This window comes from Cladophialophora bantiana (genome assembly GCF_000835475.1).
Source record: "Cladophialophora bantiana CBS 173.52 unplaced genomic scaffold supercont1.8, whole genome shotgun sequence".
In the NCBI taxonomy this organism is placed as follows: domain Eukaryota; kingdom Fungi; phylum Ascomycota; class Eurotiomycetes; order Chaetothyriales; family Herpotrichiellaceae; genus Cladophialophora; species Cladophialophora bantiana.
The window spans coordinates 1,581,082-1,605,861 of NW_015971582.1; the positions used below are offsets into that span (position 1 = coordinate 1,581,082).

Genomic DNA, 24,780 nt, shown 5'->3' on the forward strand with positions numbered 1-24,780 from the left:
TCTCCTTCTTCTCCTTCTTCTCCTTCTTCTCCTTCTTCTCCTTCTTCTCCTTCTTCTCCTTCTTCTCCTTCTTCTCCTTCTTCTCCTTCTTCTCCCTACTCCTAACTAGACTCTCCCTTGCAGTCGGGCCGCTGCTCAGCGAACTCCCTCTTCCTCTTGCGGCTCACGACCTCCAACGCCTTCTCCGCCGCGCGACAGTACGCTTCCTCTTTACAGCTCGCCCCTTTCACGTGTGCAATTCGCTCTCCCTCAACCATGACTTTGCACCTCCAACTCCTACCAGACTCGCTGGTGGCTGCTTTCTTCCTCTCCTGTGCCACAAGTTCGCAGTTCGGGACTACCTGATGCAATACCGCCTCTGGATGTCGCACGTCAATGTCCGGTTCTGTTGCAAATCGGTGCACTAGTTTCATGTACCCCATTTTTTCGAGCACTGCTTCACAAGCGGTCAGATCTCCTCGGGAATCAACAAAGACCGCACCAAGGATTGATTCAACAACGTCCGAGTAGCATTTCGGAGCTGCCAGGCGTGATAGTTCGCTCCAGGGAAACTTTTTGCCGATTTCAAAGCTCTCGACAACCCAGGACCGGACTTCGTGGTAGGCCGCCAAAGTGGCTTGTCGCTGCAAAGGAGCCTCCCTGTTGCCAATTCGTCTGATGTAGTCAGGGAGGTAGACCGTTTCAGTCTTCTCCTGGGTGACGGTTTGTTTCGTGAGATGGTTCGTTTGCACATCAAATATGGTGCGCGTATGTGAAACCTGCAGAGCGAAGAACGCTAATGCTGCATGGCTGACCAGGGCGTGACGGCGGCATGTCATCTGATCAGGGTCGAGTTGGAGAGAACTGTAAAAAAGCTTCGGCTTCACAATGTGGTCGAGGACGGCATCGCCTAGGAATTCAAGCCGATCGTAGGATGAGAAAGCGTTGCCCGCAAGGGTCGATTGGGTTAGGGCTTGTGCCAATAAAGCATTGCACACAAAGGAGTAGCCGATCAAGGACTCGACTGGCGCCTCCGGTCGGTGGCTTGAAGGCGTATCCTGATGTTGGATTTTGGCAATATTTTCAGACAGAGGCCTCCAAGGGATCTCGCTAAGAAACAGCTTTAGCGCAGAAAGCAATTTTTCTTCGGCGTCCTCTAATCCAACGTCACTGAGACTTGCAGCTCCGATCAATGCTTCAATCACATCTGCCAATATCTTCGACGATAGCCGTTTCTGTAGCAGCTTCTTCGCCTGCATTCTGGAGTTGCTGACGCCAGCTGACCACTGAGGCCCTGAGAATCGGTTTCGAGTGAGATACTGGTCTAGGCCCAGAGTTCTGGTCGCTCGTTGTAGCCGCGCATTGCTGACGATTCTGCCCCGGTACACACTGAGCTGGCTTTCCGGGTGGTTGGGGTAGTCGACAAAGACTTGGAGCGAAGAGTAAAACTTCAGCAAATCATCTCCGAGAAACTCCAGCCGTTGATAATTTCTACTTCCCACGTTTGGAAGTGTTAGTGCTTCGGACACTAAATCGACACTGTCAAAACCAAGGCTGAGCAGAGGCCCTTTACAAGCTTCTGTGGTACGAAGAGCAATTTCGAGCATGTGCGTAATCGACGGTATGAGCAGCATCAGTCGCCCATACTCCGCAGGTAATCCCAGCACCGAGCAATCATCCACGGGTAAGATTCTGGATGCATCGGACCTTATCGCTGGCAAGATATGTGAGGTCAGATATTCTAGCCTTCTGGAAAGACTTGTTCCGACGATTTCTGTAATGCTCTGTGTCCCCTTGAGCTGACACTCCTGATGACTCGCATCCTCCTGCCATACACCGGGCTGCCATACATACGGAACATTGTGATTCTGGAGTCGTACAAGGTATGCGTTGTCGCGGATAGGGCGGCTTTCGAGGAAGCTAACCATTGGTGTGTTACTAGATGCTTTGTGATACCAGTCTCGCAACGATGGCAGATCCATGTCGGGGACGAGGAGAAACGGGAGCTGTTCCTTGTTGAGACCTGGCAGTCTTCGCCCAAGGATTACGTCCAGGGCAAGAAAACTTATGTCTCGGCCCAGATCGGTAGGAAAATGGTGTACCTCCTTCCCAGTGCTCACACTAACTCGCGTTTGGCCGGATGGCGCAGTGAAGAGGGGGAATGAGATGCCGGTGAGTTTTTGGGGAAGGAGAAGTTGCATAGTGGGATAGGGGAAGTCGGCAGCTTCGACATGAAGACGGTGAGTGTAGCTCGTACCAGCCGTTGTCCACTGTTCCACAAGCTTTGGCCAAGGGTCGTATTGACTCTGCACATCATATTCACTCTCTCTCTTTTCGATTTCGGGTTCGCTGTTTGTTTCTTTTGGATATTCCGGAGGTACCAGATGTTCTGTCACAAGCCCAGCCCTGTAGAGTGCTAGATAAGCCTGAAAGGCGGCGTCTTGCTTGGCCAATTTCTCTGTTCGCCGGCTAAATTTTGACTCTGCCTTCTGCAAGCTCGGAGGAAGGGTAGTAGGAAGATAGACTTTCGCCACCACGTCGACACCAATTTTCCCTTCGATGCAGAATATCGGACTTGGTCGTTCGCATTCATCTGTCTTGGGCAGCTTTGCGCAAAATCGATCCAAGAGTTGTCGCGCTCCTCCATAAGTCAAGGTAGCGCTGTATTCATCGTCAGACAGACATCAAACAGGCTTCTGAGATCGCCGGCGAGGTCGTCGGCGCCATCTACGACTTACCCGGTTGACTCGACTCTAAAGATTTCACCCTCAGATTCATCTATGCTCTCGATGTACTTCCGTCCCTCTAACGTCTGAAGAGAATTCTCGCACTCCTTTTTCATCTCGTCCTCCATTGCTTGCCATTTCGCCAGCTTGGAATCGACTTCTTCCAAGAATACGAACTTGGAACCTTTTTGTCGGGCTCTTCCTCGGCTTTGGACAAAACTTCGAAAGTTTTGTCGCTCATCGAAGCATATCACCAGGTTCATTGCAGGTACATCAATGCCTTCTTCAAGCACTGAGGTTGCCACACAGATATTGAGCTCCCCTCGTCGGAATCTCTCTAGGTTGTCATGCTGAATGCTCAGCTCTGCAAAATCGAACAGGCCTTGATGTGATGGATTGCGCACGCCGACAAAGGAAAATGATTTGTAACAGTCTTTTGTAAGTGGATGATTGTTGAGAACTTGATTGAGTGACCAGGCTGCATTTCTAGATTGCACGAAAACAAGACATCTGAGGTTGGAACGATGTTCCTTTTGGAGGAAGTCGAGTAGCACTTGAACCTTTGGTGAAACGCTATTCACCGCGGACATGCTCAACATATTGGATAGTATCTGCTCATTCAGAGGCTGGAGGCGGGATTTGATGAACTGATATGACGATAAGTCCGGATTTGTAAGTTCAAGCGTGTGAATCTGTTTGGCCTCAGCTTTTTCAAGACATTTTTTGATGAACATGTCACAAGCCCAATTCCCCAGATTTTCTTGTATGTCTTTGCACGACCGGCCAAGTGCTTGCAACTCTTTCATAGCTGGTGTGCAATTCTTTTTCAGGATCTTGTCGAGCTTCTCGTGGGCGCCTGGACTATCCATTTCTCTCAGGGTCTTCATGATCGGGTCATCATCTATGTGGGTGACAGAGACAATGCCGGCTAGACACCGGTAGATTTGGGAGGAAGACTGCTGGGCCGTGTTGTATGTCAGATTTGTGAGCTCTGGCGTGTTTAGGAAAGCTGTATATTCATCCAATTGCTGAAAAGGGGTTTTGCAAACTGCGTTGAGATTTCCCTCCAAAACCTTCACTTCTGTCCCTGCCTTATTTGTGATTGGACTTGCGGACAGGCCAAGCACATGAGGCAGTTCAAAGTTAGATCCGGGCACATTATGTGGGTGATAGTGAAGCTTCATGATTTCGTTCAGGCTGGTCTTCTTAATCCCATGATGAGCTTCGTCGAAAACAAGCAGTGAGATGGCAGCCAAGGAAATGAAGCCGTAGTTGAGAGCCTGGGCCAGGATGGCAGGGGTGGAAACAACAACCTGAATATTGTCAAGGACTTTGTCCCACACCGCCTTGGTGGTCCAGTATTTAGCGTTGTCCAAGCCGGTTATCAGTCTGAATTGGAATGCCGGTAGCTGTTGCGAAAGGAAACGGTACTGCTGATAGGCTAAGACCACGCTGGGAGCAGTGAACCACACCAACTGACCGAGAGGGTCAGCAAATAGAGGAATTGGAGATGTGGAGCATACAGACCTTATCTGGGGAGCGTTCTAGTTCCGCTTCTATACGTAATTTGGCACTAGTAAAGGTTCAAGAATTCAGTCCCCCCAAGCAGATGGTCATGTGTCAAGGGAGGGGAGGGAGGATCCTGTAGGAAAAACAGCACGTAAAGGAAGCAGGACGGGAAGCATTTACATCAGTGTCTTCCCACTACCAGTGCCCATCTGTGTAAATGTCAGGAGACACTCATCGCTCGGAATAGAAAGCATCTTACAACAGCAATAATGTTTCCCCTCATGCTGTGGTGGAACATCTCAATCTGGTACGCCCGAGACGGAAGTGGTTGGCTCGCCCGTGTTTCCTCCTCCTCAGAGGTGTCTGACCACGTATCATCTGAGCCTAGATCCATGATGAGTTGATGACGGTGTGTATATGAAGGTGATGAAACAGAGGACTAAAGAGCAGCCGAGAGGGGCGAAGTCACTGGCGAAGAAGCTATCAAGATTGAGAGAACAAGGAATTGGCGTCCGAATAATGGAGATACAAGCCGACGCTACAGGAAAGCACGCATCCAGCTGAGGTAGATTCATTGCAAAGGAATATTCAAACCATAGGAACCCATCATCATGTGCGTGATTTCAAAGAAGTTGGAAGATGAGGCTGTCGTGTAACAGGCGAGCAGGCAGGCATTTGCTTGGCAGCTCTGTCAACGGATTAACTGTTTTTCCACTTTTCTCGCGAGGCTGTGACTCGGAGGCTGGTGAGACCGACTGACCATCACATTAAGTGGCCTTGCCAGCCTTGCTCCGTCCACAGCACACAGCAGGGCAAAGTCAAACTCTATCGGTAGGTGCAGCTAGGTAGACCATAGATGCTACCCACAGGCACTCGGGAGAAGCCTGATTTCTCAAAATCGACTGCTCAGGAACACCCTTCCCTGTCACAGAGCAACTGAGCTTCCTCGACCGTCAGCGAGTCGTTACCGTTCCTGTCATGTGCTCGAAACTTGGCCTCAACTGATGTTTGCCGAAGTCGGATTCCACGCCATTGTCTGTGACGTTGAAGAAACCAAAGTACTGATCCAGCGTAATGATGCTTGTCCCGTTCTTCTTTTCCCCTTACTCACGCGGCGAACGTCTCCTGCAATTCTGAAAGCATTTTGTGATTGTGGAGAGGATGCTTCAGGACGTTTGCAAAGGCTGGCTGAAGACTTCCTGTGATGGTTTCCACTGGCTCACCGGCGCTGAATACGGTTGTCGCTGAGTCTTCGGGAGGTGCGCGTCTTGTCGCTGGAGGAGGATACCACGTTATAATGTGGCTGGCACGGCAGGTCCACTCTTCATAGGTGGAGTGCACGGAGTCGCAAGGCGCCGTAATGACAGACGTCCATTCTATACCGGGCTGTTCGATGGCCTCTCGAATGACCGAGACTGCCAGATATGGACAGTCATCGGGGTGGATGGTTGAGCGGCTGTGACTGGTGCAAGGTAAAGGTCAAAGCGACTCATACTCACCTCCTGGGCAAGCACAGCAGAAGGCATTGCACTTTTTGTATCCGCAGCAAGGCGTTCCTGTAGATCCATCGCCGCAGATACCGTTAACAGCATCTCCCCACCAGCATTTAGCGTACGAGCCAGGGAGCACCAGAACGAGGAATTCCGAGACGATGGCTGAAGGAGCATCTTGAGTAGTCAAACTTGTTGGCCGAGTCCGTTTGAGAGTGAGAGGATTGGGGGAAAAGGTGGCCCGAATCTCAGGCTTTGGAAGAGAGCTGCCTCTTACGCAGAAACTGTAAAATGAGAATGTTGTGACATGCGTCTTCTCGGCAGTGTCCCAGAGACTGGTTGTCGCTCGTCATCACCGTGACATTGAAAAGACAAGGGAACAATTGAGGCAATCATCAGATCGCGAATGGCAACCTTTGCGTTGAATTCTGCCGCTCAGGGCTGATCTTGACAAACCCGCTGAGCCGCACGTGCGCGTGCGCATCGGGAAGCGTCTTCTTGGCCTCTCAGGGAAGATTGCTTTTGCCTTTGAAAATTATAGTGTGCTGTCGTTTGTCCCGTAGCCTACCTCGTACCGAGGGCTGCATCTGACATCTTCGCGACCACACTGGGTCGTTGTCGTCAAGCGCTGCCCAACCATGGTTGCTGCATCGTCGTCTTCTGTGTCAGAGTGTGCCACTTCCTCTGCAAAATGGCGTGATAGATGCTCTTATTTGCACAAATGGCCACGTAACATTGTAAATACCATATGGATAGCGCGAGAATATCTTTCACTAGCACCGCCTCCTCTCGCTACCGGCTCACTTGAGAGAATATCGGCATCAGGCTGCCATCAGCTGATCCAAACGGACGAAGCGAGCCATCGTGCCCTACTGCATCAGTCCGACATCCGCCATCCGCCATCCAGCAACTCGAGTTGACAAACTGCTTCCTTGCATGCCAAGAGGTGTCGCTTTCATTAAATCCGGTAGACGGTCCTCTTCGTCAGCCGTGCGCTTCATGCTTCAGCTATCCTGTCATGGAGATCGGCACTTTATCAAACGCCTCTCTTTCCTGTCTGGGAGTCTGCTAAGATGAAAGACGGGAGGGCATTGAGTTTCCTTCCATTACTCGACGAAATGTAGTACAAGCAAAGATAAGGATGAGTGTGCCACGCTGTATGGCTGAAGCCGACGGCGGTCAGCAAAAGTTGAATCGCGTGCGGGGGAAATTTGTTGGAGAAGTCGGATAATATGCAGCGAGTGTTGCTTATCAAACACCTCCTGGCCTTCCTCTTTGGGCTATAGCGATATCTCTCGTATTCACTCTGTGCTCGACGCTGGAAGTGGAAGAGATGCACATCTCCGTTCACTTCGGAATTTGACCGAGAGCAAAGGAAGAATGAGAAGGTATAAAACTCATCGTGAACGAGTCGTTGAACGAGTTGTTGTCGCATTGTCGGGTTACTTGGATAGTTCTTAGTCGGATCCCCTGTTGTTGTTCAGCCTTGCTGAACCCCCCACACAATGGCTGTCGCAAGATTCTTCTCCCCGATGAACCTGCTCGTTTCCGCTCTCGCCATCAGCTCGTTATGCTCCGCGAGTCCACTTGGATTGGAGGAACGTCAAGCATACGCCTTGGTTGGTGACGGCTTTGAGGCGGCTACATCCACTCTGGGAAGCTACTACAACTACTGGAGGAAGCTGCCCAATGGAACTTTTGACCTGACACGCAGCGACCGCTCTCCAGTAACAACGCCAAAGGTACTGCCGATGATGGCCCACAGATCTTCAATCAAGATCGAGCCAAACCGCACCGGCTTGGTGATCATCGACATGCAAAACTTCTTCTTGCATCCGGATTTGTCCCCGAAAGCAGTGAACGGCCGCGCGGCCGTGGAGCCCACGGTCAATATGATCAATGGATTCCGCAAGCATGGCATGAAGGTCCTTTGGGTGAACTGGGGATTGACGGAATACGACCTGCTGACAATTCCACCTGCCTTCAAGTCTGGGTTCAGCGGAGGTTCAGATCTCGCCAACGAGACATTTGGCAGCGATATGGGCACCATTAAGGAAAACGGAACCACAATTGAGGTTGGCCGGCTGTTGATGCGTGGGTCTTGGAACGCCGAGCCTTATGGTGTGTTGGGAACAATGAAAAATGAAGGTCTCGCAGCGGGCACGGATATGTTGTTCAACAAGAACCGCCTGTCCGGACTTTGGGGACCACAGACGCCTTTAGGCCTCTGGCTTCAAGAGAATGAAATGTCGACGCTCTTCTTCGGGGGTGTCAATGCCGATCAATGCGTCTGGTCCACCTTTGTGGATGCCTACTTCAAAGGTAGGCAGGACAAGCCTGTCTCGTGAGCTTGGGAAATATAAGCTAACCACCTTCCGTAGGCTATGACGTGATTTATGTCGACGATATCTCCCAGACAACAAGTCCATCGTATGCTCAAGCGATGTGCCGTTACAATGCTGCGGGATATGGTAAGTGCCTAAAGGGTGACTGGTCGAAATGAGACTGACATTCTCACAGGATTCATCGGCAACAGTAGCGCCATATTGAAAGCACTTGGATAGATGAAAGAGATGTCCTGCGGCTGACAAAGGGGCAAACGCTATTGCAGGCGAGACGCCTCTAGATATGGGCCAGGCAAGCCCCATTCCTGTACCCGAGAGGAAATACAGAAAGTGTATTGTGACTGCTCTGGTGACATTCTCATCCATTGCGTTAGTAGATGAGAAACTCTCTCATACCGTCATCGCGCATTCATGCTTTTGTGTTGTCTGGGTGGAAAAAGAACATCCACTCATGTGGCTTGTGCCTGGTGAAAAGCCCCTGGACGTTTCAATTAAAATAGATCTGCATCGAGTGTTGTGTATCGAGCAAATACTCCGTTTTCCTTTGGTACCCCGGCCAACCACCCATATCTGTCAAAGGACTTCCTGGTGGGGACAGCAGGGAAGATGGCGACAGCCTCTTCCAGAAGATCGCCAAAACCGACAATGAGCTGAGCGGGCTCGCCACACAGCTCAACCCATCACGGGGTCTGTTTCTGGACGGCTACACTTGCCTCAATCTCATACGGCGTGACGCCGGGCTTGATGATGACGAAAGATATCACTGAATGTCACGCGCTCCGCAAGATGAAAGGAGTCTGAGGGACTGATCCAGGGACTTTGTGATGATATCATTGACTATCATCCTCCCAGTAGATTGGGAGAGATGGTGTGCTGCTTCAGCCTCATACACAAGGTGTGTTATGAGCGTCGGAATGAGCCTCAATGCGTCGTTGGCCCAGCAGCAGCCTGCTGGCAACGGCCAAATTGTTCTCTTAGAGCCACACCCTTGGCGGCCAGATCCAGGCTCATCTGTTATAATAGCAACATGGCATATGTGCCGAATAAAGCCAGCTCAGACGAAAATTGGAGGAAACGGCAGCTCTCGACCTCTCGTAGAAGTGCCATAAATAGAGATATCTGTTTTAGGAATAGCGCACTCTCTAAGCGCCCAGCCTAGGCCCACCAGAGGTCCCCGTAGCCAATCATGTGTCAGACCCTCTTTCTTCCATCCCATCTTCTCTACCAACCATTCTTCGCCGTCCTCCTTCACCTCCAACGTCCTGCCAACACGTCTCAGCACTATCGATCTCCGCTTTGATGCTATTTCCTGCGCGTCTCGCTGGTTGAAGCCCCATGGGATCCGGTATTGGCCTACAAGGCTTCTTCAAACAAGCGGCTATCCCTTTTCTGAATTCCAGGCCTCGCCCACTGCGGCCAGAGCCAATCGACGAAAGGTCGACATGTCCCTCTCCCGATTTGTAAAAGAGTGCGTGACATTGCCGTTCCGCGCAATTATCCCACAGGTCTCGAGCGAGACGCCAATGTCGTCCTCACAGCGCTTCCACCGGCCTCTTTTCCTTGGTCGCTTTTCTCTTTCCTTCATACTTTCTTCCCCTCCCACCTTTCTAACCTCGCCGTCGCTGAAGTTGCTGGTCGCTCTCAGCTTTCTCTCGTTAGCAGTTTCGATTTGAAAGCCATTCCAGCGTGCGACCGTTGATCGGCGCCGTTTACAACTATTAATACCGATTTTGACACCCATCAGATCCCGCCTTTCGCCGAGCGGGCAGCCGATGGCCATTTGACGAAGACCACAATCGACCGACAATATTTAATTATCTTGTGAAGGCCGGCCCTTTGCAAGTATGAGCGTCCTACCATCTACTACCTACCAATCTCCGCCGCGGCTGGGCCGTGGTCGGCAGCTTAATACTATTCTCGAAGAAAAGGAAGACGGAAGTCAGGGCCTGAAAAGCGATAGTGAGGGAGATGCAAGCGATTCAACCGTGATCGGCCGCCCTTCGGCATGGGATCCGGCCCTCTTTACTGCCGCTGCTCGCAAGAGCTCACTCGCAAGATCAACCTGCCCGCCCTCTCCAATCTCTTCCTGTGGGCCTTCTCCTGCCAGCAGCGCTGGTGACGGCTATCGACGAAATTCGGCCCGAAGTTCTCTTACTGGTAGCGACGGAGGTACAGTGTTCAGCGACGACTGCCCGTCTCTTGCCAGCGACCCGACTAGCTTCGCGTCCGACTCGAGTAGAAACAGCTTTGCCAGCGAGAAGTCCAGCCGAAACCGCTACCCCGCTCTGATAATACCCAGAAACTCATGGGGTCCGATGGATGCGAGTCCTATCAAGGAGATAACCTTTGGGATGTCTCCTGCCACGAAAATTCGGCTTTCCCCCGGTACACTCTCTGCCCTTCCAAGGGATGTCCCGGAAATCAGTGCGCCACCTTCGCTCGGGGACAGCAATAGTTCAATCTCTGATTCACCCTGTAACGCGGGGACTAGTGCTCCTGTCACTCCGGACATGGGACAGCTCGAGGTTACGGAAGGACAACCTTGGGATGGTCCGCCGCCAGCCAACCTCGAGTCACAGCCTCTCGAAATAGCGCTTGGCGATGGTCATAGTGTGATCCTGTCGCCGGCGGAAGCCCACTCGGGCAATTCATTTGGCAATCTTGCATCTCCAGCAGCGTTCACCGAGATGATTGTCAGTTTCCCAACTGTGCCTGGTGCCACCCCACAAGATCTTTCTCCTCTTATGCCTTCTCTTGACGAGCTCAAGAAGTTCAAGGACAAACCACCCTCCAATGGATCTGATGTGGGAGTTAGACTTCCCCCAGAGGCTTTGCAGCTGCTTCAGCGCCTGGCTGGGCAGAGAAGCACTGACGATAGGTCGACAAGTTCTGGCGGCTCACGGCAGTCGAAGAAATCTGGGACACGACAAGAAATGCGCGAACGGAATGACCCGGAACCCATCAGTCGACCACGTAGCGCGGACGGGGAGACTCCAATATCCGACTATAGCTTCTCGCAGCTGAGTATTCCGTCGCCGGGAGGCTTCTTTTCTTCTCTGCAGCATGGCTCACGACACACCTGGTGTCTCACCAAATCCAAAGGACCAAGCGTACCCAGCACCGCTACCGCAGAGATGTTCTACAACCGGCCTTGGGAAAACAGCTCAAAGGACAATGTCGTCGAGACAGTCGTCATGATTGACGATACAAACATGACCGAAGGTCCGCCCACAGCAAAGCAGGCCATCTTCAATCTAGGAGAGCCAGGGGAACGCAAGAGCCTGCAGTCCGAAGATGACGATCTCTACGGACCTGCCACTGATACTGGTGTTGGTCCCAGCAAGTCATCTGAGGTGATGACAGTAAACTACGAATATGACGAGAAGTACTACGACGAGCTCAAAAAAGCTGCGGGCCAGAATCTGGACCGCACTGGATCGTGGCTCGCCGCACAAACAGGCTATTTGTCTGCAATCCTGGACTCCGACCCGAATGAGGAGAATCCTGAGACTACTGAAACCCTCGATGACAAGACCAAGGGAGTCCGTCGGACGGTAATGTTTGCTGACAAGGCCAAGATAGACACAGCTGTGGTTATGAGGGCCCCAGAGAAGGACAGTCCCGATAGCGAATCCGAGATAAAGGAGCCCATCTTCCTCTCTGCTTTCCAGCATCTGCTCGCTGTCCGCAAGCGCCGGGATGCCTTCATCCACTCATCATCTCGCCTTGACGCGATACAAGCTATCCGGATTGCCCTGCCAGAAAAGCATGTCAATAATCTCCTCGGCCGGCACACGCTGGTTGACCCATCTCGTCCGAAATATTCCGGCCCATTCAGTCAAAACCCTCGACAGACTGGGGTGTTCGAGCGCACGGCCGAACAACTCGCTTATCGGGCAGTCGAACGCGAGCAGCTTGCACTTGCGTCAATCGAGCCATCGAATTGGCAGATTGATGCTCTAAGGGCTGTGTTCAAGGGCCGTCTTCTTGCGTCTGAGGCAGCTTGTCAAAGGTTGAAAACCAAAGCCACAATTCCGTTGGACGATCCTGCATGCGTGGGGAGTAAACGGCTTCGCGTCCTCGACTTAGGTGGTACATCTTCTGCTTCGTGGGCCTGGAACGCTGCTCTGGAATGGCCGAATGTGAAAATTTACACTGTCATTACCAAGGATCAAGCACGGTCTCAACGACCGGCCGAGATGACAAAGCCCGAGGCTCCGACAAACCACCGTACTATCTCTGTTCCGCACCTCTGGCAGCTCCCCTTCCGCAGCGGCCACTTCGACGTCATCTCGGCACGTTCACTGCACGTTCTTCTCAAGAACAATCCTGTCCCTGGCGTGCCAGAAATTGACGAGTGGGTTCTGACCCTTCGAGAATGCATGCGGGTGCTCAAACCACATGGGTATCTTGACTACATGATCATGGATTCGACCATCGCACATGCAGGGCCAAGAGCAGAAGCCATGTCGGTAGAATTTGGGTTCGAACTGCATCGGCGCGGCTACGAACGCGAAGCCGCTCGAAGCTGGCTTCGACGCCTGAAGAAAGAGGGCTTTGTCGGCGTCAAGAGAGCGTGGATGTTCATTCCCATGGGACGGAGGCCCCCCAAAGAATCAGAAGAGCACGGCCACGGATACACAGGGGGCTGGCAGACATGGCGTCAAGGGGGCAAGCCGTTCGTACCCGCACCACGCCCAATCAGCGAAGTGTCGACCATTAGCAAGATTGTCAAGCAATACATGGACGTGGAGGCCGTGCAAGGGCCAGTCGGTAGTACGCAGGATGTTGCCGACCTGACCGGCCTCCTCGGCGCCCGGATGTGGGAGGAGTGGCTGGTCAAAGTGCGCGCCGAGTCGGGACGGGAACAGAGCCGGTGGCTCGAAGGCGTGGATGAGGTGATGGAGGAAGGCAAAGAGCACGGCTCAGGGTGGAAAGTGCTGATCGGATGGGCGAGAAAGCCAAAGCCCGACAAGGGGAAGAAGAGTGAACGAGCAGAGATCACGGTGGCGGTTGAAGACATGGCGGAGCTGAGCCCGATTGATGAATCTATGGAGATGGGCATGATTCCTATGGTGATTCAAGAATGACGAAACGCACCCCTCTTTTATTTCCCTTGGGTAACCCGGACTGGGAAGGGAGAAAAAGAAAAGAATATATTCTTCAGAGTGGATTGGAGCATAGCGAGTGAGGAGTTGCGGGTTTTGAGTTGATTCTCTGGGACAAGGCTGGACTGGAATGTGGAGAGGGAGAGGGAGGATGTATGATAGATAGACAATGGGGCATCTGTCGCGGACATTCGCTTTTTCTTTTTAACCACGGTTTTCTCATAGCAGTCAGTACAGAGCAAGCTACCTAGATACAGTTACCAAGGATGTTGACGACTATGGACTTTCCCCATTCTACACGGTTTGTTGGCGGGATAAGCAATATGGGATGGATGAGTCAGCAACTCCTCCCCCTTTAGGCACCGATGAGGTGCCTTGATGCCACCCATGTGCTCCTCTTTACGTGCCCCGCACCACCCAAGCACCCTTGCCCAATGCCTAGCATGCCTCATTATTAGCCTAGTGGCCTCAATAGCCTACCGAGTACCTCGTACTGGGGGCCTACTAGCCCCTAGCCCCTCCTGTCCTCAATCTTGTGCCCCCCATCGGTTTTCCCCTTTCCAACATGATTATTATGGGAAAATAGTCAACCACTCCTCAATGGATCTGTCTTCCGTAAACATGGCAGTGATGACTTATGACCAAGCTGAGTACTCAACCCAATAGTCTCCATCCACTTCCTTTCTGCAGATCCCCGATCCCCTTCTTCAGATTTCCCAGCCGGCTCCATTGCTCCTGCACAAATCCCCCCTACGTCAGTTCCATCCCCATCCGCCGGGCAGGATACCAACTACTTCCCCCACCAAGAGCCTCCATATCCCCTTCTCACAGCCTCCTTCATTTCCTGAACTCTAGCTCTCCTCAGTTCCCGCTAGGTGTTTTATCTAGCTCTCGTCTCTATTGCTTAGGACAAGCCTTTTACAATTTGAATTACAGAAACCGAGGGATGACGACCCCCCGCTGCTTCATCGTTCGGCACGGTGAGACAGAATGGTCCCTCTCAGGAAAGCACACAGGGACCACCGACATACCCCTGACAAAGGACGGAGAGAAGCGAGTCCGCACAACGGGGAAGGCCCTCGTGGGAGACGATAGGTTGATCGTGCCGAAGCAGCTGGTTCACATGTATGTCTTTTCCAACCCAACCCTCTCTCCTTCTCTTTCCCGCCCATAGATCCCATCATGGCTGACCCTGACTGAAAAAAGTTACGTCTCCCCCCGCCACCGTGCCCAAAGAACCCTCGAACTCCTCAATCTAGGCTGCCAGGAGCCCTACCCTTGGCAACAGTCCCAATCCAAGCCCAACGATCACGAACCACTGCACAGAACCAATGCGCCAGTCACCGTCGACCCGCGCATCGCAGAATGGGATTACGGTGACTACGAAGGCATTACAAGCGCCGAGATCCGTGCCCTGCGCAAGGAACAGGGGCTTGGGCCCTGGGACATCTGGCGCGATGGCTGCCCCGGCGGCGAATCTCCCCAAGACATAATCAGTCGCGTTGACGATCTGATTCGCGAAATTAGAGAAAAATACCACTGCAAGGTGATAGGGAAACCGAAGCAGCCCGGTGTCACAGGGGACGTCCTTGTCGTGGGCCATGGCCATATTCTGAGGGCCTTTGCCGTACGCTGGATCGGCCGGCCACTCACGGAGACGGCGATGATTATGGAAGCGGGCGGTGTCGGAACGTTGAGTTACGAACACCACAACATTCACGAGCCGGCAATATTGCTCGGTGGAGGGTTCGTCGTAGGGGACGATCAGGATGAGATCGAGAAGGAACAGAAGGAGGGAAAAGAAGGAAAGTCATGACACTGATAGCTTTCCCTTCTCCCCTTTTTGATGCTTCAATTTCCATCTGGACCTACAATCATCGTTTTTATTCCCCTCTCTCTGCAGCTCCGGTCGCTAGCGGAAGAGAACGCGTTTCACGCTGAAAATGCAACGCTTTCGAATCTAGAAAGTGCGGTAATATACTCGATACCAGAACCCAAGAAATTCCGATTCTGTTGACAAGAACCAGCCTAGCATCCCCTTCTCTCTCTTTTTATGTGCCCCATCGGCCTTCCCGCCTTTCCCAGCCCGCTGGCCGACCGTGCTTTCACCAATCGCTGGCCGGCTGCCATGAATTCCCATTCCCCCCCGCTCCCCAGTCGCCCGGCCCAAAAGTTCCTGGATCGTGGACGCTGAGAGGACTGCAGGGCGGCGGAGGATCCGTGGGCGTTGGCGGACGCGGACCAGCGCCGTTTATGTCCATGTCGATATTTGTCTGGCCGCCCCCGACCGCGCCGGTACCGGTGAAGACGATCGCAGGCGGTGGTGGCGGCGGAGGTCCAACCATGCCCATCTTCGCTGCCTCTTCGGGGTGGTTGAGGATGTAGTCAAGCATGTCGCCTTGAGGTAGAGCTTGTCCTGCATTCTCATTCTGGCTTTGGATCTGGTTCGGGTTTGGATTCTGGATAGAACTCGCGGGGCCGGAAAGTCTGCTCCCTCCCTTTGGACTGATCGCTGAGCTTCGGCGAGAAGGGGCATGCACACTGAAATCCCCCGAGGGCTGTGAGGCGGCCACGCTAGGATGCTTCTCCTGTTGCCCATCCCAGCCATTTTTGTTACTGGCGGAAACGTTGTTCCAGCTGGGCTTGGCATTGCTGTTACCGTTGCTGTTGCCGTTCTTATTGTTACTGTTGCTGGCATTGCTCCAATTTTGGTTGTTCCAGCCACTGTTACTCTGCTGATTATTGTTGTCTTGCCGGTTCTGGCAACCACCATTGTTCCCGTTGCTATTCTGCTGGCCGCTACCCTGTTGCCAATCGTTGTTCCAGCCACCATTCCAGTTGTTGCTTTGGTTGACGTTTCCTGCGTGGCTCTGGTTGCTTGAAGCATTGGATAATCGAATCCCAAGGCCCGCGGTGTTTGAAACGTTGCGCATGCGCGGCAAGCTGTATCTGAGGAATCCCACATCAGGAGCGTTGACGGGCACCTGCTCAAAGCTCTTCACGGAAGGCGGAGTCACTTTCGGCGGCGGACTGGGTATTGTCCCTCCCAAAGCACCTTTGGCTCTGAGCACCATCTGAATCAACTCTGACTTGTCCATGTTTTCAAGAGCATTGGCGTCCTCGTTCGGACTAGGCTCGGTTGTGATCTCGACCCCGATCTCGTCCTTGAGTTGCTCCTTTGTCCGGTACTTGAAGACAAATCTGGCATAAGGCTCGTCCAGAGAATCAATGTAGTAAGGAACGCATCTCTTTTTGTTGTACAGGTAGCCTTTACCCGGCTGAACTTGTTTCGTAACCCCCTTGGATTGTGCAATAGCTTGAGGGACATCATACCGTGGCTCCTCCTCGGCGTCTGCCGGAGGAGCATTCTGCGCACAGGATTTCCAAGTGTAGTACGCCCCATGGGGGCCATACAGAGCTCGATTGTTCGATCGGCTCCCAACTAGTACAGACACATTATTATGCGTCGAGCTGCTGTTTTGATTGCCGCTCTCGCTGTTCGGTTGGTTATTCCCATCACCCTCAGAGTTTGGATTCTTGTTTCCCCAGCCACCACCGCTATTGCCTTGTTGGCTTCCGCTGTTATCCTGATTTGTATCATACTGCCAGCTACTATTTCCGATGTTCCTATTGTCGTTATTCCAACCTAGGTCGTTAGTATTATCCTGTGTATTGTTTCCGCTGTCGCGCCAACCTTGATTGATATTATTGCTCCCATTGTCGTTTGCGCCTCCATTTGCCCACGTGGGAGTGTTGCCGCTGTTGTTATCTCCACCCAAATTCCCCCAGTTATCATCATTGTTACCGTTATTCGGATTTTCTGGAGGATCCTGAGCAGAGGTAGATTGAACGGTGTTAGAGCGCTCTTGGTTGTCAGTAACTTCACCTCCCTGCTTCTGAGAACTGTCATCACTTGGCCGCTCCTCGGCTGCAACGGGACCTGAGGTGCTATCAATTTGCGTGCTTTGGCCATTGATGGACTCGATTCTCTGATTGTGAAACAGGGGGCCATTGTTATGTGATGGATAGATTGGCACGGCGGCGGGAAAGGGTGGAATTGGCATCGTTGGCGGAGGGATCCATATTGGGATAGGGCATTGAACCGGCTGTGGTTGGCACGGGGCCAGGTTCGTGGGCTGGATTGGAAACTTCGGAGGGAGAGCAGGGAGCGACGTTATCGACGGAACCGCGTTCGGAAAATTCGTTTGAGAGCCGCCAAATGTTGGAGGCCCGTGTGTTTGCTGATTCTCAGGGGTAGCCCCTCGAATAGGTGGCCGATAGTATGAGTGTTGCGTAGAGTGACTGTCCAGAGGAGGACGTGGCTGGGAGCTTTCGTGGACTTGGTTCGGCTTAGGGTATGGCCGATAGACTTTCCGATCCGGATTGTACATGTAATGCCCGCCTTCAGGAGGAACAGGATAGTCGGCGTAAGGATTGCGATGTCTATCGTACTCCGGGCGATAGTAATGGGGACTAGGGTGGGGGTATGCATGTTGATCATCTCGCTCCCAAGTGTGATGGGGTTGGTGGTCGTATCTTGTACGAAAGCTACTGGACTGCGGCCCTCTCCCGTCACCGTAGTCGAAATGAACATGCCTCTCTGGTCTGAGGCCCGGAAGAGGCGGATTCGATGGGGGGGCATAGGTAGAAGAGGGCGGAGAGTTTTGATAAATGTACCTTGTTCGCCGTGGTTCTTCATAATGCGCAGAAGGTGGACGATAATCCGACGGGTGTTGTGGTCTTTCCTGCGGGCCATAAGGAGCAGGGTGTCCAGTATGTGCTTGCCACTGCCATCGAGAATACCCATCTGACGGTGCATCTCCTGAATTGCCAGCGAAGGAAGACCACCCGTCGGCAGGTCCATCGAATAGGCCAAAAAGGCCACCGAAGGCGTCCTGTGCTTCAGGTTGAGGTTGTTCGGCCTTTGTAGAGTAATTTTCCGTGTTTGATTTGCCGGCAGGGTCAGGTTCTTCCGGCTCTCCTCCAGCATCCTCTTCGTCATCCATGATCCCGCTGTGCTCACCTGAAGAGGCCGTCGAGCATTGACTATCTTCACGGTTGTTGCTATGACATCGCAAGACCAAGACCTCGATCGTTCCCAGATCATCGAAGTGGCTCTCGTCAACGCTCGGGGGGAGTTGCGAGACTGGTAACGAAGCATTAACTTCGAACTTGCTTCCTCCAAAATGGACTCACCAAGATTGCAATCGTCGAAGCGCCACTGCCGACCCATGTACGTCCCATCACCCATGGGTTTCTCCTTCTGTCTCACGAGAAAGTCAATATTTGTTCTGATTTCAGGCAAGTTTTTCTTTGCGGGCTGTAGGTTGACTCTATTACGATTGCATTGGTAGTTTCCATCAATGAAAACTACCATCGCCAACCCGTCATAAATGAACTTTCGTGAGGTGAGTCGAATGGTAAAGACTTGAGGATGAGTAGGGATAGCAATGTAGGTCTCAACAACACCGTCTCCATAGACCGTGCCATATTCTGGAAACGGAGATCCTGTATCTGCCCATTGTACATGGCAAACAAGATCTTTCAGAGTCGGCATCTTGATGGCCCGGCAACATGCGTCCACTCAGGCATCAGCAAACCACGCGGTCGGTCAGTTGGGGCTGCTGCAGAGCACAACAACACGGCGAAACATCACCTGGTCGTCGGGAGTGGTATCATGGAGGAGGAGACGACTGCAAGACAAGCTGAGGGAGAAAGGGAAAGACAGAACAGAAAGAGTGAGTGCGCGGTGAGAGTGAGTGAGAGAAAGTAGAATAAGCTGAGGAGTACAGGTTACAAGTGAGGAGGGCATGCGAAAGAGATACACTTAGCATCCATTACAATCGAGGCTCTTCCTTGTGCACCGGACAAAATTCGACCTGAAAGGACTGTGTCTGGTGTGTCTTCTGAGAGACAACCCTCAGTCGACCCTTTCAGGCTTTTTACACGCTTCTTTATTCGGGGGTAGAATAGCTTCCAAGGTACGGCACAAGTAGACAGTAGCCTCTTGCACTTGAATCTCAATGACTTGATCTGATCGCTCCATGCATTGTATATTCGAGTTCATCAATAAAGCAGAAACAGAGTCCCCTCGGCAAGTACAGATAGTAGTATTGTGAAGGCGGCGAAGGGACATCCCGATTTCGCTTAGTGGCATCTACATACGAGGGACATACTCTGGCGTATGTTGAGATCCAAATTCCCCGTCAAGTACCTTCTTCGAGACTGCGCCTCCGAATACCACCTGTCTGCCTTCTCTTCCACCTCTCCAACACTGTCCCTGTCAACATGAGCGCGACGAAAGCGCAATCGCAGAGGATCTTCGAGAAGCTGAAAGCCAAACCAGCCAACAAGGTACTCACACCAGGCGTAGAAGGCCACCTCTACGAATCGACATTTCCCGCACCGCGCCTGCTGACATGGATTCACAGATATGTTTCGACTGCGGCCAAAAGAATCCGACTTGGTCCTCCGTCCCTTTCGGCGTCTACCTCTGTCTCGACTGCTCTTCCAACCATAGGAACCTTGGTGTCCACATCTCCTTTGTCAGGTCTACGAATTTGGATGGTAACTGGGACACTGCCCCTCAACCAGAATCAAAATATTGATTGATAATAGTTTGGCAATGGAGTCAACTGCGCACTATGAAAGTTGGAGGCAATGAGTCTGCCACGAAATTCTTCCAATCCCACGGTGGGAGTGCGGCTCTGGCAAGCAAGGATGCGAAGGTCAAATACACCTCTAATGCTGCGAATAAATACAAGGAAGAACTCAAGCGTAGGGCAGAGAGAGACGCTCAAGAGTATGCTGTTGTTGATAAATCTGTCTGTATCGACATCGCCTTACGCGTTGAACAGGTACCCAGACGAGGTGGTTATCACCGACGACCCCCTCTCCACCCCTGGCGCCGACGGTACGTCGACGCCCGCAGGCGAACCCGCGGACGATTTCTTTTCCTCTTGGGATAAGCCGACCATCAAGCGGCCTAGCAATCCGCCCTCACGAAGCAGCACCCCTCCTGTGATCTCACGCACTGCCTCCCCCTTCCTCTCGGCCGGCAACGCTACAAATGGCTCGCAATCACGGCCTAAATCTCCTTCACCTTTGGCCGCAACTGCAGGCAACGACGCCGTAAAAGACGCTGAAGCCGCTCTTCCCGCTCCCGCCGCCATACGTACGACATCCTCTTCCGCAATCCGCAAAGGTCCCAATGCCGCCGGAGGTGCAGGTGTGAGACGCACAAACGTCCTCAGCGGAAAGAAACAAGCCCACAAACTCGGCGCCAAGAAGGTCGCAGGCGAAGAAATCGACTTTGAAGCAGCTGAGAAGGCGGCAAAGGCCGAGGCCGAGAGGATAGAGAAACTAGGCTATGACCCCGAAGCCGAGAAGGCAGAAGAACTGGCTAGGGCCATTAAATCTCCCCCTTTTGGATCGTCTTCCGCTGGGACACCCAAGGAGACGCCGACACCTATCAATACCGCGGCGAGGTCGGGTTCAAACCCGACCCACGCGCGAAGTCCAAGTGATCTTGAGAGACTGGGAATGGGCGTCGGTCGGTTGGGGTTTGGACAGGTCGGACCTAGCAAGGCAGCGGCAGGCTCAAGCGCAGCGGCACCGAAGAAGTTGGGATTTGGTGCTGTCGGCCCCAGCAAGACCTCTGCAGTAGAAGGTAAGGACATCCCTAAGAACATCGATCCCCCTATTCCCCCTTCCTCCTTGTCCAGTCTTGTCCAAAGCAGTCTCTCTTCCTCTCCCTCCGCAACTAACAATCTCCTTTCATCGCTTCGACGATAGACGAGGAAGAGCAATATGCACGCAACAAATTCGGTGGCCAAAAGTCGATCTCATCTGACGAATTCTTCGGCCGCAACAACTACGACCCCAACGCTCAAGCCGAGGCGAAATCGCGCCTACAGACCTTTGAGGGTGCCACGTCGATCAGCTCAAACGCGTATTTTGGACGTCCCGAGGACGACCCTACGGGTCTCGAAGGGCATGACGGGTACGGCGACATCGAGACGGTGGCCAAGGACTTCATCCGCAAACTCGGACTGACTGCGGGAGACGACCTGGAGAATTTGATCAATGTAGCGGGTGAGGGCGGAAGGAGGCTGAGAGGCGCCGTGGCGAGGTATTTGAACAGCTGAGCTTGGCCTTGTCGAGAACTCGAATTAGAAAACAACGGCGCGGCGCGGCGAGGCAGTGCAATGTGAATGTGCATGGGGCGCTGATCGATCATTGCAGGCCGGCAGATAGGCAGGGTGAGTGTAGCTGCATACATGGGGAGAATGCAAGTAGTGGGGTGTGGATAGCGACCAACGAGTATGAGCATGAATACGAGCATGAAGTTTGGACTGCCAGTGCATGATGGACTCCAACGTTGCCCCTTTCCCCTATACTAGAATGAAGTTTCTTGGAAAGCCTAGCGACGATGGTTCAGAAAATGAACTGAAATCCCGTTCAGCAGCAGGAGGAACAGAAGGCGCAGGAAGAGGGGCGAGAAGCATTTGTTCAGAATGCTGAGAATGTTCGTCGTGGTTCATTTCTGCAGAAAGGAGAGCGAGCATAACAAGCACGCAAGCAAGTAGGCGAGCAGTCAAAGCTTGCTGTCCTCTATAGTCCCATTTGGTGCGTACGTCGGTCCATCCAGCCATCAATCCATCCGTCCAATTACTTCCCGTCATCGACGCCTGTCGGAGAAAAGAGGCTGAATCCGTCTGCACACGGGTGGAATGGACGCACACTCTCCCAGCGAGCCGTGATCCAGCCTTGTCTGGACAACGCTTCCTCTCCGTCCATCGTCTCTTCACCATGCCACACTACAATTGCACTTAGCCGTTCCAACGCCAACAAATCTGCCAGAAGAAATTTTGAGCAAAGCTAAGGGCGGAGCCTCTGCGGGGCATTTCTGCCCCTGTTAAGTCCTCCCAGCGCAGTGGCTCATTCATGCAATAAAAGGAGTGTGTCTGGCCTCAACAAGACAGTTCAAGGACTTGCAAAACAAGGCAAAAGTCAAAAAGGACTGTTCGATGGAAAACCATTCATTAAAGAATAATCCTAGTGTTCCAATCGAGGTTTCAATGCTTTTTTCCGTCAGGATGGGTCGAGTGTAAAGCAGTAATATTCATGCCAATCAATCGCGGAGTAGTTAGTCATCAAGGTCGTGATGAAACGAGCGGCTGAGTCTTCCAAGAGAACTCAAATGATGTGGTAAAAAGGGGCACTGCCCTCGTTGAGCCTTCCGCTTCACATGACGACGCTCTTTCGTTTCTCAGCGCTACTGAGAACCATCAGTGGCGTGTTGCGTCTGGCCGGCTCAACCTCGACAATAGATCCTCCAACAGAATTGCCCTCATCGCTACTCAAGCTCTTAGCACTGATCGCTCCAACGCTGTCAACAGAAGACCGCTCTCGAGACTTCTCCTTGATCTCAGACCCAATGGCCCCGCTGGCAACAGCCCGGAGACTACCAAGGCTTGGCTTGCTCGAGAGGCTGCTACTACCAGCAAGAACAGAGTCATCAGATGACACCGAGAAGTTGAACTCGTTTTCGCTGCCAGGTGTTCCAGCCCCCGAACCGGGTTGTCGACCGCCATCGCTGCGACGCTCACGGCCCGCACGCACAAGGTCATGGACAGCTCTACGACGCTGTCGGGTAGCAAAGTTCTTGCTCCCCTCATGTTTGGAGGTAGGCTTCTCCTGAAGCTCTTGCAGAAGAGGTGGGCCCTTGGGTTGTCTGACAGGGTGTTCTCCCACTCTCCCGTGTCCAGGTCCAAAAGTGGCGGTCATTGGAGTTTGCGGAAATCCGGCAGATCTCGCTCCAGAACCCTTTGTCCAGTCGCCGGCAGTCTTGATGTTGGCAGACGATAGGTTCTTTCGATGACCTCGTCGGAACGCGTTGGCGGATGGAGGTGGGAGAGGCTCGACTTCCTGCGGAGGCGATGGAGTGGACTTGGGAGGCGTCTTTGAACGGGCTTCGGTCACAGGAACAGATGACTCAGGCATCTGGCGCTGGTAGGCTGGCGTGACAGGAGGCGGGGAAACAGAACTGTTCTGACGGATGGGGGAGACTTCTTTCTGCTGCTGCTGCTGCTGCTGATAGGAATTGTCGACGAGATAACTTGACTGGCCCGTCATGGGATTGTAGACAGTGAAGACGCCAGGGCTACCAGGCACTGGGTGGACCACGGGTTGCAAGCCCTGCTGGAATTGTTGATTGTACAGACCCATTGGGGAGCTGATGGGAGACTGATACTGCTGTTGGCCGAGGTTGTTCATGAAACCGGTGTTCAGGTTGAGTCCAGATAGCTGATGCGCCGCAGCCGTGACATTTAACAACTGCTGTTGAAGAGCTCGCTGCTGTTGGGCAAGGTAATTATTGGTGGCTACCAGTTCATCGTACAAGTTTTGATCCATATTCTCTGCTCCGTCAACGAAGTCAAGAGATGGAGGGGCAAGCACATGCTCAGGAAGCGAGTAAGGTTGTTGCAAGTTGCTCTGCAAAGTGTTCCTGCCTCCGGGAAAGTACAAACCAGTTGCTGTCTGCGGAACATGGTTGCCGTACGACGCAGGGGCGTACTTGCTGCTTTCCAGACCTATGGCACGGGTGGCAGGGGGGACCGTGGCAGATTTAGGAGCTGTGCGCAGACCTGCCAAAAGATGACCCCGGCTAGTGCGGGGAGTGGAAATAGTATTGGCCTGCTGGGTTTCGTCGATGGTCGAGATCTTGGATGGGGGCGCGACGCTGAGACGTTTGATATGGGAACCTTTCCCTCGAGAAGCAAAACCAGGGCCGGAAACGCCAATAGAGTTGTTGAAGGGAGACTGGTAAGTCATTTGAGCAACACCGCCAGCGTCGATGCTCATTGTTCTCTAGAAAAATAACAAGACAAAGGATCGTATACTGTAAGTTGACAGACTGAAACTTGGTATGGATGGGACAAACCGGTGTGTCCGAGCTGCGGTGTCAAAACGTTCGGGAAGAAATAATCAGTCCGTGCACTGCCGACGCGAGAATCGAATATCAGGAAGGAGTGTCAGGTCTCTTTTTGCCTGGGGGATTAGAAAATTAGGACAAGTCGTGACTAAGTGGGAGACGATTTCGTGCGGTGCTAGTTCCAGGTGTCGGGAGGAGGGAAGGCGTATGGCGTAACCAGGAAGGAAATGCCTGCCTGGTAGATCCCCGTCAGTGCAAATGTTCCGTAGACAAGACTGACTGAACCAACCAAATGTTCAGCCAGCTGTTGGCAGAAACCTTGAAACCGTGGTAGAGCTACTAATGTGCTGACAGGGCGAGGCCGCAGGGGGGGCAGATGGTGGATTGTACAAAGCCGTCTTGAATATTGTGGCGAACCAGATAAGGGAGGTTTAGAACAATGAAGGTGGTTGGCAATCAGATCGAGGTGTAATACTGTAGGATATTGCGCGGCAATGATCGAGCGATTGAAAGCGTTTTGATGATGTGTATGGACGATTATCAGTTATGTTGCAAGTCACTCTCCACGACTGAGGGAGTCCGAAGGACCGTATGGTAGTATATCGGGTAGAGATGGGGAGGCTCGAGCGGATCGAGTTGGGAACTGGATGACGGCGCAGGAGTCGATGAGAGGAGAAGAAGCGATTA

The 24,780-nt window shown here is 52.7% G+C and overlaps 8 protein-coding genes across 8 annotated transcripts; 4 read left to right on the forward strand and 4 right to left on the reverse strand.

Annotated features, from left to right (window-relative positions):
• Window positions 1–101: 101 nt before the first annotated feature.
• Z519_06224 (uncharacterized protein) lies at window positions 102–4,608 on the reverse strand (the record flags this gene model as incomplete). Its single annotated transcript, XM_016763964.1, has 5 exons — window positions 102–2,640; window positions 2,718–4,180; window positions 4,233–4,278; window positions 4,395–4,423; window positions 4,474–4,608. 5 exons carry the CDS (start codon window positions 4,606–4,608, stop codon window positions 102–104), a joined length of 4,212 nt encoding a protein of 1,403 aa, XP_016620288.1.
• A 713-nt stretch (window positions 4,609–5,321) lies between these two features.
• On the reverse strand, window positions 5,322–5,782 carry Z519_06225 (uncharacterized protein; the record flags this gene model as incomplete). Its single annotated transcript, XM_016763965.1, has 2 exons — window positions 5,322–5,629; window positions 5,710–5,782. 2 exons carry the CDS (start codon window positions 5,780–5,782, stop codon window positions 5,322–5,324), a joined length of 381 nt encoding a protein of 126 aa, XP_016620289.1.
• Window positions 5,783–7,209: 1,427 nt separating this feature from the next.
• On the forward strand, window positions 7,210–8,268 carry Z519_06226 (uncharacterized protein; the record flags this gene model as incomplete). The annotated part of the gene is made up of 3 exons (XM_016763966.1): window positions 7,210–8,026; window positions 8,086–8,175; window positions 8,225–8,268. 3 exons carry the CDS (start codon window positions 7,210–7,212, stop codon window positions 8,266–8,268), a joined length of 951 nt encoding a protein of 316 aa, XP_016620290.1.
• Window positions 8,269–9,893: 1,625 nt separating this feature from the next.
• Z519_06227 (uncharacterized protein) lies at window positions 9,894–13,139 on the forward strand (the record flags this gene model as incomplete). Its single annotated transcript, XM_016763967.1, has 1 exon — window positions 9,894–13,139. The coding sequence occupies one exon, from the start codon at window positions 9,894–9,896 to the stop codon at window positions 13,137–13,139; it is 3,246 nt and encodes a 1,081-aa protein (XP_016620291.1).
• Window positions 13,140–14,103: 964 nt separating this feature from the next.
• Z519_06228 (uncharacterized protein) lies at window positions 14,104–14,973 on the forward strand (the record flags this gene model as incomplete). Its single annotated transcript, XM_016763968.1, has 2 exons — window positions 14,104–14,282; window positions 14,364–14,973. 2 exons carry the CDS (start codon window positions 14,104–14,106, stop codon window positions 14,971–14,973), a joined length of 789 nt encoding a protein of 262 aa, XP_016620292.1.
• A 289-nt stretch (window positions 14,974–15,262) lies between these two features.
• Z519_06229 (uncharacterized protein) lies at window positions 15,263–18,714 on the reverse strand (the record flags this gene model as incomplete). The annotated part of the gene is made up of 2 exons (XM_016763969.1): window positions 15,263–18,303; window positions 18,354–18,714. 2 exons carry the CDS (start codon window positions 18,712–18,714, stop codon window positions 15,263–15,265), a joined length of 3,402 nt encoding a protein of 1,133 aa, XP_016620293.1.
• A 731-nt stretch (window positions 18,715–19,445) lies between these two features.
• Z519_06230 (uncharacterized protein) lies at window positions 19,446–21,304 on the forward strand (the record flags this gene model as incomplete). The annotated part of the gene is made up of 5 exons (XM_016763970.1): window positions 19,446–19,511; window positions 19,589–19,724; window positions 19,776–19,959; window positions 20,015–20,826; window positions 20,952–21,304. The coding sequence occupies 5 exons, from the start codon at window positions 19,446–19,448 to the stop codon at window positions 21,302–21,304; spliced, it is 1,551 nt and encodes a 516-aa protein (XP_016620294.1).
• Window positions 21,305–22,403: 1,099 nt separating this feature from the next.
• Z519_06231 (uncharacterized protein) lies at window positions 22,404–24,023 on the reverse strand (the record flags this gene model as incomplete). Its single annotated transcript, XM_016763971.1, has 1 exon — window positions 22,404–24,023. One exon carries the CDS (start codon window positions 24,021–24,023, stop codon window positions 22,404–22,406), a length of 1,620 nt encoding a protein of 539 aa, XP_016620295.1.
• Window positions 24,024–24,780: the final 757 nt, after the last annotated feature.